At 34.3% G+C, this 17,579-nt stretch overlaps 1 protein-coding gene across 4 annotated transcripts; it reads left to right on the top strand.

Moving 5' to 3' along the window:
- Positions 1-3,742: 3,742 nt before the first annotated feature.
- Positions 3,743-9,497, top strand: LOC138125218 (UDP-glycosyltransferase UGT5-like). 4 transcript variants are annotated; one of them, XM_069040419.1, is made up of 7 exons: positions 3,743-3,893; positions 4,413-4,608; positions 6,718-6,840; positions 6,895-7,292; positions 7,344-8,141; positions 8,196-8,415; positions 8,917-9,497. In XM_069040419.1, the coding sequence occupies exons 4-7, from the start codon at positions 7,055-7,057 to the stop codon at positions 9,212-9,214; spliced, it is 1,554 nt and encodes a 517-aa protein (XP_068896520.1). In that variant the 5' UTR covers positions 3,743-3,893; positions 4,413-4,608; positions 6,718-6,840; positions 6,895-7,054; the 3' UTR covers positions 9,215-9,497. The 4 variants fall into 4 exon arrangements, with proteins under 4 accessions (XP_068896520.1, XP_068896522.1, XP_068896519.1 ...); XM_069040421.1 differs by having other exon boundaries at positions 6,718-6,835; XM_069040418.1 differs by lacking the exon at positions 4,413-4,608 and having other exon boundaries at positions 3,760-3,893.
- Positions 9,498-17,579: the final 8,082 nt, after the last annotated feature.

Genomic DNA, 17,579 nt, shown 5'->3' on the forward strand with positions numbered 1-17,579 from the left:
ATCGTTAATTTAACAAAAATAAATAAAAATCTCATCACCGCACTTTTCACCTAAGAAATGACAGTGACAGCGACAAAACTGACAGTTCACATAAAAGCGGCAAAAATGTAATAACATGGGCATGGCCTACTTCGACTACAATCATTTAGAATAACCCTGTATTTACAAGTACAGTACAATTCTTCATGATACATCCCTATGGCCAGGTTTGGTAGTTGACACTCGGTATATACATACTAGTATTTTCGGAGTATGTACTTAAATAAAAGGTGTAGTATTTACTACAATCTTCTTCGCTCAGTTGTTTATATGAAATAAAGCTTTAATGATTAGAACCCTGCTGTAGCGATAAGGTTTTTTGCTATTGTATTTGTATTGTTTTTTGATAAGTAATATCTTATGGATAGGGAGCAATAATTGTGCTTGTATTAGTCGCTTCCAAACTGCCAAAGAAAAATGTCGTCCGATTCAGAAGCAAAAAGTAAAGAATCTTGACCATCTCAAATGGAGTTTGTTCTTTTGCTAAAGAATAAAAAATACTCCTGAATAAGTCACAAGTTCCAACAGTAAGAGCTGCTAAAAGTGAAGCAACGTCACGATTTAGTAAAGCAGTCTAATCAAATTTTGGTAAAATAATTTTACCTGACCAAATAAAAAAAAATTAATACCCTGAAAATTGAGTTGAAGAAGAAAACCGATTTGAAAGCAACGGAAAATAAGAAAATAGTGTCGAAACCTTAGGAAGAAGAAATTTTGAAACTGCTGGAGACTGACGGCAAAAATCCAGTAGCTATTTCAAAAAATTCCTGGTCAAAAAACTGCATTGTTGTTTGTTTTAAATAAATATAATTGTCTGAAGTTTTCTGCAAAAATGTCAAACAACGTTAAATAAGGAAAATTATCTTGATAATCATGAATCTCAAGAAGCTCTACCACGATAAAAGTGGTTCCCGTTCATCTTCAGGCGCACGTATTTGCATGACTGAAAGTTAATTTGATGTTGCTATTTACCAAACTTGAAAAATTATAAGTATGTATTTACTTCAAAGTATAGCTAAGTAGTTGCTATTTATTAGGCATACGAAAATTAGTATTTACTGGAAAATTCAGTAAATCCTTAAATCATAAGTAACCACTTTAAGCAATGGCTTATTTTTATGTATATTAAACCTACAGTGTGGAATAAAATGATTTACATCTAGTTACCTTTGGAATTTTTGCACATGAAAATTTTCCTGTACCGCTCTACTTTTTTTTTCGAAGTGCCGAACTATTAGTTCTGTCAATAAATGTCATCAATCGAATTGACAATTGTTACAATTTACTAAATTAATAACAAACGTTGGTAGCCACTTTCAACACTAGCTGTGACTTGCTTTTGTTAGCTCCTTTTTAATTTCAATCTCAACTTTGCATCCTTTCGCAATTAATCACATTTGGAATTTGGATATATATTTTGAGGTTAGGTTTTCTTCTTTTTTTTTGTAGAGCGGCATTTCGTATTTTTACAAGGGTAATGCAAAGGTAACTAGATGTAAATCATTTTATTCCGCACTGTAGTATTTACTTCAAAAATTGTTAGTAATAGTATATTACTTACCGAGGAGGAAAGTGTTCCATTCCTGTCGAGAGAACAATAGTTTACCGAGAGGCTTGCCCTCGAGGTGAACTAGTTCTCGAGACACAGGAATGGACTTTCGCCGAGGTTTGTATACTATTTTATTCACAATCAATCATTTAATAAAACAAGCAACAAGATAATAATAAAAAATAAATAAAAACCAACCTCCGTAATATTATCGTTTATTTTGGCAAAATATTAAAACTTAGTACGATTGAGATTGTATTAAATTTTAGTTCACAAAAGTCAAACCAAATTGACATTTGCACACATTTTTTAACAAACAAAATGTGCGATAATGAAATAGAGTGTACCCTCCCCAGAATTGCGGGAATCCGCACACAAATTAACACTGAATCTCTTACCTGAGAAAAGCAAATTACGATATCAGAAAAACGTACAGAGATTTTCGCGATTGGTGCTACAGTAGCGCCACCACAGGTCAGTTATGGGTTTAATTACTGACCGCTTACGACTCATTACTGACTCCTCTTTTCATCATTATCATTACTGACCGGTAGATGTGTACACGAGTAATCGCTCACTTTCTGACCTGACCTGACCTGACCTGACCTGACCTAACCTCTTAAAGTTGTACGTTACTAACCGATTGTGAATAAAAGCATTTACTATCTTTCATACGGACCAGTGGGTAGCCGAAGGGTATGCGCCGTGAGATTGTTAATAAGTGCACTACGGGGGAGAACGCTTTTCAACGGACAATAAGACGCTGCCAAAAATTGTATGAACGTTTCTGGATTTCCAGAATGAAGAAGTATATTGGGAAATACAACTCCGTCTGAATTCATCTCCTCCAGTAGGTATTCCTTACCTCTATAAAAAGTTACCATCAGAACGCAAGAAAGGTTTTCTCGATCCTCTCCAAAAGGAGACAGTGTCGTTTCATACAATTCACGTGGACCACCTGGGGCGTTTCAAGAAGACGAATCGACCGTCGTTCCTCTTGAAGGCTGTGAATTAACGAAGGCTCGGTTCGTGGTCAAGTTCCTGTCGGAAGTCGCCTCGACTTATGAATCACCGTTCCGCATTATCACGGACAAAGGTACTGCATTCGGTGCGAAGAAATTGGCGATTCTGTGCAGCACCACACAATCGTTGACGTCGCAACACCACACGCTACCGGCAAGGCAAGTTGAAAGACTTATTTGGAGCAGGCAGGTCGCGCGCCATTCGTAGAGGTGTTGGATTTTCTCATGGGCTGTCTCAAATATCTGTGCGAGGGGGGAGCGATAAACCAGTGAAAAATCTGTAAACGAAAACTGAAAATGTCGACTACTTTCAAATTCAAATACGTACAAATAGAGAAAGAACGACGAAACTAACGTAACGAATGACGATGTTTTGCGGATTTAACACCTCTACCACCTACCATTGCACAACTCAGTATTGATTGTATTGTCAGTACTTGAAGCAGGTGCGTCGCACGCTATTTCTTTCGCAACTTAGTACTGACTGGCGTTAGCCCTATTGTTTCCTTAACCTTGGGCAGAGCTCAATTAATTAATATTGATTTATAATGACCAAAAGTATCAGAGCTCAATGAATTTATATTATTTACATCATTACCAAAAGAGTTATTACATTATTTGACAATCATCAAAACAAAAGCATTAATAGTTGAAATTGACTTTATATGTAGAATGGTACCATAATTGAAATATTTATGATTTACTGTTCTAAATTTCTATTGTTTGTGCTCATTCAATACTTTCAGGGAATTGGTTGCTCACCACCCCCTTTTATTATTTTACAGAAGGTAAGTCCCTCCAGACCACGATAAGCCGCCATGACACCGTTGATAATGGAATATAAACCCAAATTATGTTATTTGTTAACGGTCACCTACTACTACGTACTACTATCAATTGAAAATTTGATTAGTACAATTACATATTATTATTATTCTTGTGTGCTACCTCTCTCTGCGTTATCTCTCTCGCACTCACTGTACTCACATCAACGTCTCACACGTCGGTCCTGCCTACTAATTTGTTTACAATTTTTAACCTTCGCACCTACACTAAAAATGATACAGAATAATATGAAAAATGTTAAGTTCTTCATTGCCTTGCTGGTTCCGTAACGCGACTGATGGATGTGTGCGTCAGTGTGGCACAGTAGTATAAATATTGCCTCATTGTGATGAATAGTTGTACCTAGTAGTGTGAACATGTGATTGCACATATCGTTGATAAGATAACTCACTCGGAATTGCAATAAAATATTAAGTGTTCAATTAATTCAGGGCCAGGTAATTAATGTTAGTTTGAACTATACGAGAGTCCTGAAAAAATAAATGCTAGAAATCGTGTAGAAAGGTAGAAAAAAACATCTCCTTTACTTTTGGAACTATAAGTGCGCAAAAGTTACATTTTTGACCTCGTTTATTAGGTATCGGCAAGATATCGGGGATTTGTTTTTCGTTGACTATTGGAATAATAATTTTGAAGCATTATAATCCGAGTTATAATTATTATTTCCTGTGTCATTTACCTACAGTATTCCAATAATAGTTATTTGTGTCGATTTAATCCGCAAAAGCATATAAATAAAAATATTAAATTTGAATTCATCTATAAATTGTTATGACAAATGAAATTGAAAAGTGCGTGCAAGGTGGAATGTCACTGTGATTGTCAAAACTTACTGCCAATATCGTTCTAATTATTTAACAGTTTGCTAAATTGAAGGTAAAATAACTAAACAATGATCCCAAACAAAGAAGCTTTAATTCCGGATCGGGTACAGATCTTAACTAACCGATTTGTAGGTACATACATCGGTGACTCGTTACTCCTGGTCCTTCGTTCTTGGTTCTTCCGCTCGATACTCCTTCCTACTCCGCCCCACGCTGTCGACCCCGCCGGGTACCATGCGGGTACCACCGAAGTCGCACACGCTGTGACGCCGTGGTCACGTGGTGTTCGTGCAATCGCACTGGTTGACATTGGGTTCTTTTCTATTGTGTACGTTAAAATGTGTTCAAATCAAACACTGAGTTAAAAAGCAATAATGTGTTTAAAAGATTGGACCTAAGAATAAGAAAAATAGGAAACGAATCAATCACCAACAGATAATACAGGGTTATTCTAAATCATTGTAGTCGAAGTAGGCGTGAAAACTGAATGTAAAATTTATGGTTGCCGCTCCACATAAAAAAACATCAAAATGATGTGAATAAGTGGGTACACACCGTTCACACACGGGAGTTAAATTGGATGCAAAACAACTCAATATTTTTAAAATTGATTGCAAAACAACTCAATATTTCTGTATTCAATCGTTAATTTAACAAAAATAAATAAAAATCTCATCACCGCACTTTTCACCTAAAAGGTGACAGTGGCAGCCACAAAACTGACAGTTCACATGAAAGCGGCAAAAATGTAATAACATGGGCATGGCCTACTTCGACTACAATCATTTAGAATAACCCTGTACATAATTATATTCTACCGGGAATCGGGATAGAGTCAAGGCGATCTTCATTTACCAGGCCATGACACTGACCAAAGACAGTGTGCTATGGAATGGCCTACCACAGTCTGACAACATTGCTTCACCAACATTTGGTGAAAAAATTCGAAATCCATTAAACCTGTCATTGAATGTGCATTTGTCAAATGTGAGTGATCTAATTTTGCGACAGTTCAAAAATGCATTATCGCATTGTAATATACAGTTTAAATCCACCTTGGGGACAGAAAAATAATGGTGCTCATTACTGATAATATTTCAGATGTTCTGCTGTGTTCCGGGCTATTGAAACTGTTTGGTTATAAACTAACGCGAGGTGGGCATTTCCAACTTAAATATAACAATTTCAATATTCCTTTTTAGAGCCAAAAGATTTTCCCCAGTGATTGTGTGGTCATTATTAATTTTGATTATTTCTTCCCAAAATGTAATTTCTTCGTAATTAGAAGTTATTGGCACCGCGTTTGGTAGAAGTCGCTTCATTTTGTCCACATTTATATCTGTTCCCCTAAAATATTTAGCACAAGCATGGCTGCTTTTGTAATTTCTTCACTTTTCGATTTTTAAAATCTCTTTCCAAATTGGGTTCGTTTCCTCATTTGATAGAAACTTAAATACAGGTACTATGGCGGACAATAAATTTAGGCCGGCAAATTTCTGACATTTCAAAAAAGTCAATGCAAGCGACCATTTATTGTCATTATGACTGATGTGTCAGTTTGTCAAACTGAAGGTTTTCAAGCTGTTTGGCGTTTCCTTCGCCCTTTTCGTAACTTGCAGATCATGACGCACTAGCATAACTGATTTGTAGTAGCACTTCTCTCTGGTGCACGCTTCTTTTGCCAATCTTAATTTTGATTATCGCTGTCACGATGACAAGAATGACAAAAATCGAAAATGGGGTTAGTTGAACATAATGCCAGCTTCACATTTTGATGTCAAGCCAATGACAGGCCGGCCTAAATTTATTGTCCGCCATAGTACCTACGTAATTTGAAGAAGAAGACGCATAATTTGAGTTGCAATTTGATACGCAACATTTAAAAGGCCCTTTTAATTCAGTTCGACGAATTTGACCAAGGACTTGTCAAAATTTATTTTAAATGTCGAATTGGTTTCAAAATTTTAGGAACATCGTAGGTCATGGAATGGCCTACCATAGAATGTGGCAACGTAGCCAGTGTCCTGACCTGTAACTTTAGACCGCCTTGATAGAGTGATTAATAAACGGAATTTTCGAAGCGACTTATTCTGTAGATAGGGAAAGGATTAAAAGTGTACAAAGTAATATTATTAGAAGATTAACATTTTGAATATTGGCTCTAATTTATGTTTCATTAATTTTTAAGAAGTTCTCCATCATTATTGACATGACAATCAATATTAAGATAATTTTGCTTGATAATTCTTTGTTGTTTTCATGGATACCAAAAAGTTAAACACCTATGCTTATGCTATATTGAAATAAATCATTATGTTACCAAATTACTTTAAGAAAAAGACCAATATCTTCTAGAATAAAGGAGATTGCGTTTTTTTCACATTTTGTTAATGCCCTTTGTCTTTGTACTTTGACTTGTTGTTGACTTTCTCCGCAGATTTTGGAACACTTGTATATTAATATTTGAAGCTACGTTTAGCTACGTTTTTAGAGACAGCAATTCAGAGATTAAATAAAAAGAGTCGAGTGTGGATTATACCTACAGTTGATCTAAGGTTGGGTAAGAGATAAGCACTCTGGAATGATGATGATATAATGTAATGTAACTTTCTAGTATGACTAGTCAAGAAATTGTGAAAAGTAATTCCGATATTCATGATACACTGATAAGGTTATTTATATATTGGAGATCCATAACCTTAGTTTTATTTATTTCAAAGTTAGAGTCATTAAAGTACATAGTGTGTCGTTACTATTTTGTTTAATTTTGTACAATGAAGGGACACTTAATAATTGTTCTACTATGTGGATCACTATGGGCTGTCGAAAGTGCTAAGATGTTATTTCTTGCACCGATGCCAGCTCGTAGTCACTTTGCGTTAGTTTTTCGTCTTGCAAAAGAATTAGCTGATAGGGGTCATGAAATTACTTTCATCAATCCATATCCTCAAAAAACTCCTATAAAAAATTATACGGATGTTTCTGTAGAGGAGCTTGTGGGTTATATAGGGGGTAAGTAAGTACATTATACAAACAGGACAATAGTTATATTATGTTTTTTAGAGTACTTGAAAGCTCTTTTGAACAGGGACAAGGTCGGAATGTATGAAAACTTGGATTTTATTTACACGATGGGCTACGAAATAGCCGACCGTACGTTTAAGAACAAAAATGTACAAAAACTGCTGAATTCTGAAGAAAAATTCGATGTTGTCATTATGGAACATTTTCTAAACGAAGCTCTAATAGGACTCGGTCACCATTTTAAAGCTCCCGTTATTTTAATGAGTACTGTAGCTACCAACTGTTTTTCCAATTACATAATGGCGAACCCAGCTCCATCGTCCTACGTACCTAATTTAAGGAGTACACTAACGAAGAATATGAATTTTTGGCAAAGACTGCAAAGCTTTGGCTTCAATTTTATATTTGATGTCTCTACACAAATGATGCATTTACCCAGACAAAGAACAGTTTTCAAAAGATATATTGACACCGATCTTGAATTCGATGACGTATTGTATAACGTCAGTTTGATCCTTGCAAATTCACACGTTAGTATTAATGACGCCGTTCCTCTGGTACCAAGTATAATCGAAATTGGAGGCTACCATATAAATCCACCTAAAAAATTACCAGACGATTTACAGAATTTTCTTGATAACGCCAAAGACGGTGTGATTCTCTTTTCAATGGGTTCTAATTTAAAAAGCAAAGATTTAAGCGAAGGTGTGCGCAATACTCTTTTAAAAACATTTTCCAAAATCAAACAACAGGTGCTGTGGAAGTTTGAAACAGATCTACCTGACACTCCCCCAAATGTTAAAATTATGAACTGGCTTCCTCAGCAAGATATTCTCGGTGAGAAGTCCATACTTAAAAAGATGACTCATTTAAAGTTTCTTTTTATTTAAGCTCACCCCAATGTTCGAATTTTTATATCTCACGGAGGTTTACTAAGTACTATAGAAACTGTGTATCATGGAGTACCAATCATTGGCATTCCAGTTTTTGCAGACCAAAAAACTAATATTGCATCTGCAGTAAACAATGGGTTTGCTGTTAGCGTACCATTACCTGAAATAACAGAAGAAAAGCTTCATTGGGCAATTAATGAAATTTTGAATAATCCAACGTGAGTACAATATACTAATTTATCTTTAAGCGGTTGAAAGTTGCGCCTTTGTGTAGGTACCTCTATAGAAACGGTTGAAGTGTGTTCTTTTTTTTTGTAACCGGACTTGAAATATTTCAAATCCAAGGAGTTGAAACGTCTTTTGGGGGCTCGACATTTCTCAACATTTATTTATCAATAATTACACGAAATATTTAATAATTAAATTATCCCTATTAAAAACTAAACTTTAGACTTTAGTAGACTTCACTAATATTATTGAACCTTCAAGTAGGTACTAATAATATTGCGACAAGAGAACTAGGAATTACTGCTTCTATTTTTGTTGATCCGCTTTAAGATAAAATAGAGTAGAAGATCTTTTTGTGCATCGTCCAGTTGCCGACCTCGACTACGTCTAGGTCTTCAATCTCTGAGCTTATCATAAAAAGACTCACTTTTACTCTTAATGATACATATAATCTACTGTTTCTCAATAATCTGACGGTTTTAAATTTCTAGATATCGAGAAAATATCCAGCAACGATCCAAGGTCATGAAGGATAGACCAATTAAACCCATTGATTCTGCAGTATATTGGATTGAACATGTAATTCGTCATAAAGGAGCCCCACATTTGAGATCTGCGGGACTTGATTTGAAATGGTACCAGAGAGAGATGATTGATGTAATTGGCTTTCTTGTCTTCGTTGTACTTGTAGTATCTTTAGTTTTTTACATCACTATCAAAAAAACTATCAAATATATATGTAGCAAGTTTAAAAGTAAACAAGTAACTAAAGCAAAAAAGAATAAATAGAAACATATTACTTCTTATTTATTCTTTTCATTTATTAGATACTATCTATATCATTTTCTGTTTCTCTATTTACGACATTACGAACAATCGTAACATAAATATCTAACTATCACATTATACTAGATATGGTCAATTTTAGGATGAGTAAGTACTACGTAGTACTTTTTCATTGTAAATTAGATGAAGGGTTTATGTTTATATATTTTTTATGTGTGTATAACTAGTTTATTTGTTAGTTGTTCATATATTTAATTTCTAGAAATAAACATGGATGCTATTAAGAGTTAAGGCTTTTTCATCACTGAGGGTACTACAAATATTTTCGTTTAGTATTTATAAATAATACAGGGTGTCCCAGAACTGGCTCCCCAGAGAAAACAGGCATGTGCCGACAACAAAAGAGACTCTAAATTGACTAAAATAAATTTTCTGCTAGCTCAAATTACCGAGTAATAAAGTTTTTAATTTCACCAATCCCGGAAGCTCGTCCTCAAGTATTACTAAAAAATCCGATCGGTTGCTAAACAACAACAAAAAATCTCTGATATCGCACAAATCAATAAAATGTTTGGGCAACTGGAATTTTGACATTTTCCGATATAAAAATTCGTTAACGTTTATCTGTCATCAACATCAAGACTTGACAATTGTAAAAGATAACTTCAAAATAAAACAATAAAAATGGCGATTCTAAAAAGAACCATTTATTTAAATAGGTAGCTAATAATGTTAAAGCAGATGTTCGAAATGACCACCATTCATTTGTATGCACAATTGTGCTATACGTAACAAACTTCTTGTAGTAGCGTTAGTTATCATTTCTTCAGTAACTGAAACAAAGCCTCCTGAATTCGAACTCTCAGATCAGCCTCTGAATTTATGGGCCGCCGATAAATGATTCAGATCTGGAGATCTGGCAGGCCAATGATGCGGTCCTCCTCGACCGATCCAGAGCTGTGGATATTGGTTATCCAAAATTTCCTGAACGTTTCTCCTAAAATGTGGTGGAGCACCATCATGTTGGAACCAGTCATTTATGCGATAAGCAAGAGGTATAATTTCAAGTAGATCAGGTAGCTCCGTGCCAATGAACTGAGCATATCTTGCCCCCGTTTATCTTCTCTTAATTCTCTTGGATTTTCCTCTGCCCAAATATGAAGGTTGTGATAATTGGAACAACCTTACCGGCAAAATAGCGACTCATCAGAAAACAGTATCCGTGACAAGAAGTGTGGAGCATCGTTTTGGTTTATAGACAAAATTCTCGCCTAATTGGATAATCCTCTGGCAGAAGATGTTGTACTCGTGTATAGTGGAACGGATGCCTCCTATTATCAGCTAGAACTCTCTGCACCGAACTCTTGGATAAACCCATTTCACGAGAAACTGTTCGAATACGCCGGGTGCCGTCTTCCTCAAAGACATTCAATACGGCTTCCTCGTATTCGACAGTCCTTACATTTCTTGGAGCACCCCCAACTTCACTTCGAACTGGCTGCATCTGACCCGTTTCTCGACTCCGAGCGATTAATTTCAGGATTGTTTTATGATCCGAATGAATTTGTCTTTGCGGAAATTGTTCACGGTACAACCTTACTGCTTCACGTGCATTGTTCCCACATCGCGCAAAAGTAAGAATCATATCTACGTACTCAGAGGAAGAATACATGTTAAATGATACACTTGAATTAAATATCGCAGCGAAATTGTAAACAAATGTCAAACTGACGTAAACAATCATTCTAATAAATGTAGTGGACCAAATCTAATGGACAGAATTATAGAGTTTTACGGAAAAAAAGGAAACCTAGGCAACGCAAAATTGCGATGATTCCACCTTAATGGTGCTCAACTCTGATTGGTCAACTTCAGAATGTCTTTTCTCCTGTTATCATTTGAGATAGGACTTTTTTTCTTCAAAACACACGTTAATATATTCGCCCTAAGGCTCCCTTTTTTCTCTGGGGAGCCTGTTCTGGAACACCCTGTATATGAATAACAGGATTGTTTTACATAGTAGGTATACCTGATGGTATTTTATTTATTTATTTTCGCGGTTGCTGTTAAATGCATTCTAACATGTGGGATTCAGAAAAATAATCTCTTTCAAAACTCAAACAAAAAAATTTACCAAGCTATTTAAAAAAATAAAGTTGGCTACATCTGACCTTGAATGACTTTTTGAAAAAAAATTAATCTATGTTGTACTTTTAGTGTTTTTAAAGTGATTCACTCCTGTTTTTGCTTCATTTAAATCGAGCCATAAATAACGGAGATATGACTTGCGGCGTTTTTTATACTAAGGACAACGTAACATTTTATCTGCCCCGCCCATTTCATTTTCTTAGTTACCAATCAAATAGGTTGTTAAGACGATCTGATTTACACAGTAAAAATTTCTGACATTCGAATTGTCTTAATGACATTTTATTTTTTAGAACCTAAAACAATAATTGTGGACTTGACAGCAAAATTCTAACCTTAACTTTTTTACGTGGCAAATGTGATGAAAAGTTGTACAGATTGAATTTGGCTTTGATTCTGATTGGTCAATTTTAGTGGGCGGAGCAGATAAAATGTTATAACGGCAATACTATAAGACATCCTGTATACTGGGTGCGTCTAAATTCGTGGAACAACTCAGTGGGACAATGTTAACTCATTTTAGAAAAAAAAGAGAAAAATAATTAAAAAATTCTACTGGGTGCCCCAAAATTCGCGGAACAACTTAGCAGTATGTTGTTAAGTGGTCATTAAAATATCAGGTAAAAATGTTTAAAAAAATCAATCTCCATTTTTGTCGAAGATATGGACCTATTCGTTACACTAAATGTGGCATCATTTAAAAATATTCAATGTATGCCAATAGTCTGCAAATATTTCATTTTTGTTGTTTCCATAGAAATGGGGGAGAAAAATCAAAGCCATGTTGCCTTACGTTATTTTAGGTAAAACGAACATAAAATTACTATTTGGAAATGCTGGAAGTAATGAAGAAAATAATTGCAAACCTGATCACAATCGTTCAGAATTATTATGCCAATGGCTAGGAAAAGACAAATAATGAAAATCTTTTTTAATATTTAAAATAAATGAGATCAAGGCTGCACCTTTTGAGCCCCCATATCTTCAAATTTAAGAGGTATAGCATTTTTTTATTATTTTTCTCATTATTTCCTAACATAAGTTGACATTGCCCCATTGAGAGTTGTTCCGTGAATTTTGGGGCACCCAGTATATCTTCTAGATTTGAACATTATTTTTTGTAAAATCATTCAAATCCACCTTAAAGCTTTGAAAAAATAAATGACATGATTCGTTCTCAAAAATCAAGAGTTACGTTGTTGACTGCCAATATGATGCACCAAATAAAATAGCAATTAAAATTAATTGTTGTTCTTTTAGGCCTTAGGGCGCAAAAGACATTATTTACGCCCGCAAATTACTGTATAAATGACTTCATTTTGATATGACTTTACAAAAATTAGATTTACTGTAATATTAATGAAAAAATCAAGTTAACCGACCTCTATTATTCAATGATTTTTATGAATTATAAGTCCAGCACACTACCAACAAATTTTCGTTTATGAAATAACGATAAATGTAATTTTGATTTCCTTTTTTCTCGGAAATTTTGTTATCAAAGTTTTTTATGCCATTTCAATCAGAAAAAAAACTCAACAGATTCAATAAAAAAATTATAGGTTACCATTTAAAAATAAAAGTTGCCCATTGCCCATAAATGGGTAGATGGTATCAAAATTATATGCTCACTCAGGTTTGTAGTGTTTTTAGACCCATTTCGTTTCTTGTTTTTTCATTTGGGTCATCAATAGCAAAGTTATAGCGTGGGCCGTTTTCTTTAAGACAGCCTGTATAAAAAAATCACACAAAACGACTCGTTTGGTAGGAATTGGGGGCAAAAAATCTTGCAAAACTTTTCTCTATAGCATATTGCAAAATTCGCAAAAGTTTTCCAAGGTTTCCAATTTTTACCAATCGAGTCGTTTTGTGTGATTAACAAGTCTATATTTTTTTTTTGTAACCATGAGAATTTTAATTTTCATTATATAATTTTTTCTACAACAATCTAACTTTTTGACAAGGCTCCATTTCAATAACGACAGAAAATGTTCGCCCTTACCCATAGGCACTATACATTTTGATGCCTAATTTATACCAAATTTTAAATTGGTCACGCTTTTTCGTAAAAAATTCAAATAAAAACACATTTCATTTTATAAGCTCCGTTATAATTTTCCAGCGAGAAATTGGTTGACATAAAAATCACCAAATTCTACGCAGAGAAAGTACTACAGTCGAATGCAAAAAAAAGTAGACAAAAACAGTTTCCTGTAATTGTTTTTCCTCAAAATGTTATTGTATAAATGGGGCTTTTCTAATACCAACAAGTTCTTCTCACTTTTTTTGCATTCGACTAGGCAACCAAGAATACAGTCGTGGTCGGCTGCCAACCAAAATCGAAAAACTTTAAGACTGGACCAAGCAGCCGAAAACTTCATGTCTACTTTTTTTGCATTCGACTGTACCTTGCGTAGATTATTTAGTTATTTACCTTCAAGCCTCGTTTCACTCGCGTTTTAAACTGGCCCACTCATGTCAAAAAAGCCCAATTTACACATGAACTCGTTATTTAAACTATAGTAAATTAATATTTGTAATGACGAACTATAATTACTAAATTTTGTAACTTGTAAACACAGTTTTTACCGCGAATTTTGGCTTTTAAAAAGTTAGGTTATTGGTCACGTCATTTGCTTCTACAATTTTGTTAATTTTAAGCGTTATCTTTCTCCCGGGAGGTTCATTTTTTTAGCAATCTGGTAATTTCGAAAATTCGGAGCCGTCGTCCGAACCGCGTGCGTCCATTTTGTTTTTTTTTCTTCACTAACATTTTCTAACGGCACTCGACCCGCCATTTTCTTTTTGGTTTTAACATTACCAGCGATTATTGTATTCGTGATTTATGTTTTTTACTGATATTTGTGCCATTTAAAGTGGTTCTATTTTATCGTTATTTGACTTTGCGCTTAGTTCTCTTTTATTTGATCATTGTTTTACTGTTGCGTTTTGTTTTGTTAATTTATCATTGTTTAATGTTGCGCTTCGTTTTGCTGAATTTTCTCATCGTTTAAATGTTACGCTTTGTTCGATTGAATTAAACTCGGGTTTTTCTTTGTGTTGTTGCTATATTTCGGAAAGGTTAAAGTAAAATGTTGTAAGTGCGCCCCTATGGGAGCTAGGTGACAATCAGGAAGTCGTGGGGTTGTTTAGTAAATTTCTGTGGAAGCTACGGTTATTTAGAGCCGTTAGCGGGGGCGGACCTAAGTCTTCGCTTATGCGGCGGCGGGATGTTTTCGTGAAGCTTCCGTCGAGGTTATAGAGACTTCGGGGTCTTGTCGGGAAACGGTTGGTTGGGGACGGTGGATCTAAATATTCGCTTATGCTGTTTAGTGATGCTAATCGTACGACCCCGAGACGCTATGTCACTCTTACTTGGTCGGCGAAATAGTTTGACCTTCATTAATACCCCGAATATCTATAAACGTCGCTTGCTCTCAAGATGATTCAGATTATTCTTCTGAGTCCCCTCGCGGCCGAAAGTTTGTTACCTCCAGCTCTAAGCTCCCGTTGGCGTATCTTGACCGCGTAGTTCCAAATTAAACATTGTTTTGTCATTAATCGAATTGTAAAATATGAGTAATACCTGGGATACGGTTTTTGAAGAGGGTTTTTCATCCGTCCCTGTCTGTAATAACTGCACCATAATTTGTTCACTTGTTTTGCAAGCTTTAACCTCTCATTTTGTCTGTCATGTACCCGTTTCCTGTTATTTTAAATATTGTTGCATTCATCTGGTCGTTTATCTTTGTGATGTACTCAACTAGTTAATTTCTTGTACTTCGTTAAACTTAGTTTCTGTCTTTTTGGATTCGTTTCATTTTTTTTCATCAAAGTTATTACAGGCATTTTTTTTTTAATAAAAGGTATTTTGCGTCCCTCACATGTGTGTTTTATTTGCGGCACTCTTCCAACTGGAACCCTCATCGTTTGCATTCCGAACCTTTTTCCGCCAAAAGAAAGACACAACGTAGGGCTCCTCCGATTCGATGACGATCACGACCACATTTGTTACCGTTTTGCGCAGGTTCGAATATTTGGCGGAAAAAGTAATGTATTCAAATCATTACAAGCTAGTTCGTCATTACAAAAATGAATTTACTATACTATTTTTTTTCAATATTCAATTAATGCATTATCTTATTGTTTAGCTATTTCCCCTTGCGCCACCAAATGTCAATATTGAATAAGAATTTCAAAAAAAGAACAGGAGTTTATTTTGCAACGGTTGTTATTTATAATGTCTAGTAACATTTCATTAGCATTTGTTTGCGTGAACAACATATTTCGCTTAAAATAATATCTCAGAAAATCGACTGTTGTTGTATACAGGTCTATCAGAACTGGCGGACCAAAATAATACGATGAAATTCTGAGAATAACAGGAAAAATATTTTAAAAAATCCATCCTCATTGGATTTTAAAATAAGAACGTTGTTAATTGACCAATCGCGTCTAGATATAAAATTACCTTAAAAAATTATATTAGTAACTATCGAAACAAATTTGATTGTTGGAAAGACATAATAATTGAATATTATGTCATAATAAATTATTTCTGACAATTACAAAACTCATTAAAAACGCTTAATGTTTACTTCTTCAGAATATTTTGATATAAGCATATGCGCTCATCACACTGTCCATATAAGACAAGCGTCTTATATGGACAGTGTGATGAGAGTGCCACAGTTGCTGCTCGGGAATACGCAGTTCGTTTTCCCAATAGGGAACATCCTAACAGAAATACTTTAACCTGAAAAATACTATAACCTAAAAACGCCCGTCATTGCTCAAACAATGCGGATACCCAACAATGCATATGCAACATTTGAAATGCATCCATAGTTACAAATAAAGCAGGAAAACTAATTTATAGGTAACTTAACATCAACAACAGGATTGGTCAGTTTAAATTGCTTCTTTCCTAATCACTATTTAAGATAGATTTTTTTGAACATTTTTCCTATTATGTATTCCTAGAAGATAATGAATTCACCGTATTATTTTGGTCCGCCAGTTCTGATAGACCCTGTATACATATATGTCCATGCACTACGAAAAAAATAATAAGTTACATGTTATTAATTTAACCGATTATTCTAGATACATGTAGTGGCAATAGTTCAAATTGGAATGTTTTCATGATTTATTTTATTTGATAAATATAATTAGATGAATATATCTTTGCTACAACAATTACTTGAAGGTTATATGATATGAAATTGATATTAGTGAACTCGTTTAGATTTATTCTTAAATAAATTTAAACTCTACAGGAATTTCCTTGAAATTCTTAATTTGAGTTATCTCAGGATACGACTTAACAAATGTGACTGCATGACCTCTTTGTGCAATTTTTAAACAGTTTTGTTGCAAGTATATAATGGCTTTTTCTAGGTATTTAAAAAACATCCAAGATTTTATAGTAGCGACAACTGCACTAAACTACACCAAAAATAATAAAAAAAATTAACCAATTCATTCTTACATAAGAACAATTACTTTTACAGCTCCGATCAACTGTTGACACTGGTGTATTATAATATTGTTATTACTTATTAGGTACTCAAACTCACAATATAAGCATAAAATAATCTGATGTCTAAGACTTACGAGTACAATGCAAACATAAACTGATCTAGTGTCTATTACTATTTATTAATGTTGAAATAAAAGGATTTAAGGGTGTTCTTTTCAAATGTCATAAATAGAAAGATATCATATCTAGCTATTGGTCGACATTAATTTTACTAATGCCTTGTAATAAATAAGGCATATACATTACATATTTACATTATTGTATTTAATCATTGATAACATAACTGATAATACTTTTCTAACATATTATACTTGCTGCAATTACCGAAATGTGAAAATATTCTTATCAGTTATCATATTGGCGCCTTGTATGGTATACTTGAACTTTGCTCTCTGATAGTAATTACATAACATCACAGAAATAACAGTGGGAGAAGCAGATAATTTAGGAACAAATACGGGTGTTCAAAAAATGTATCTTCAACCTGTGTTTTTTTTCTCCCTCATGACGTCTTTTGAGTTGATATGCTTTGATATTTTTTTCAGGTACATAACTTCACATTGATCGTCACTTTATTGTAAATGAAATCATAAAAAGTAAAAACCATCAATACCATCATGTAGCACCAAGAAAATTCGGAAAACTCTCGCTAGTTGGTTTTCTAAAAAATGTGTTTTT

This window comes from Tenebrio molitor, chromosome 3 (assembly GCF_963966145.1).
Source record: "Tenebrio molitor chromosome 3, icTenMoli1.1, whole genome shotgun sequence".
NCBI lineage: Eukaryota > Metazoa > Arthropoda > Insecta > Coleoptera > Tenebrionidae > Tenebrio > Tenebrio molitor.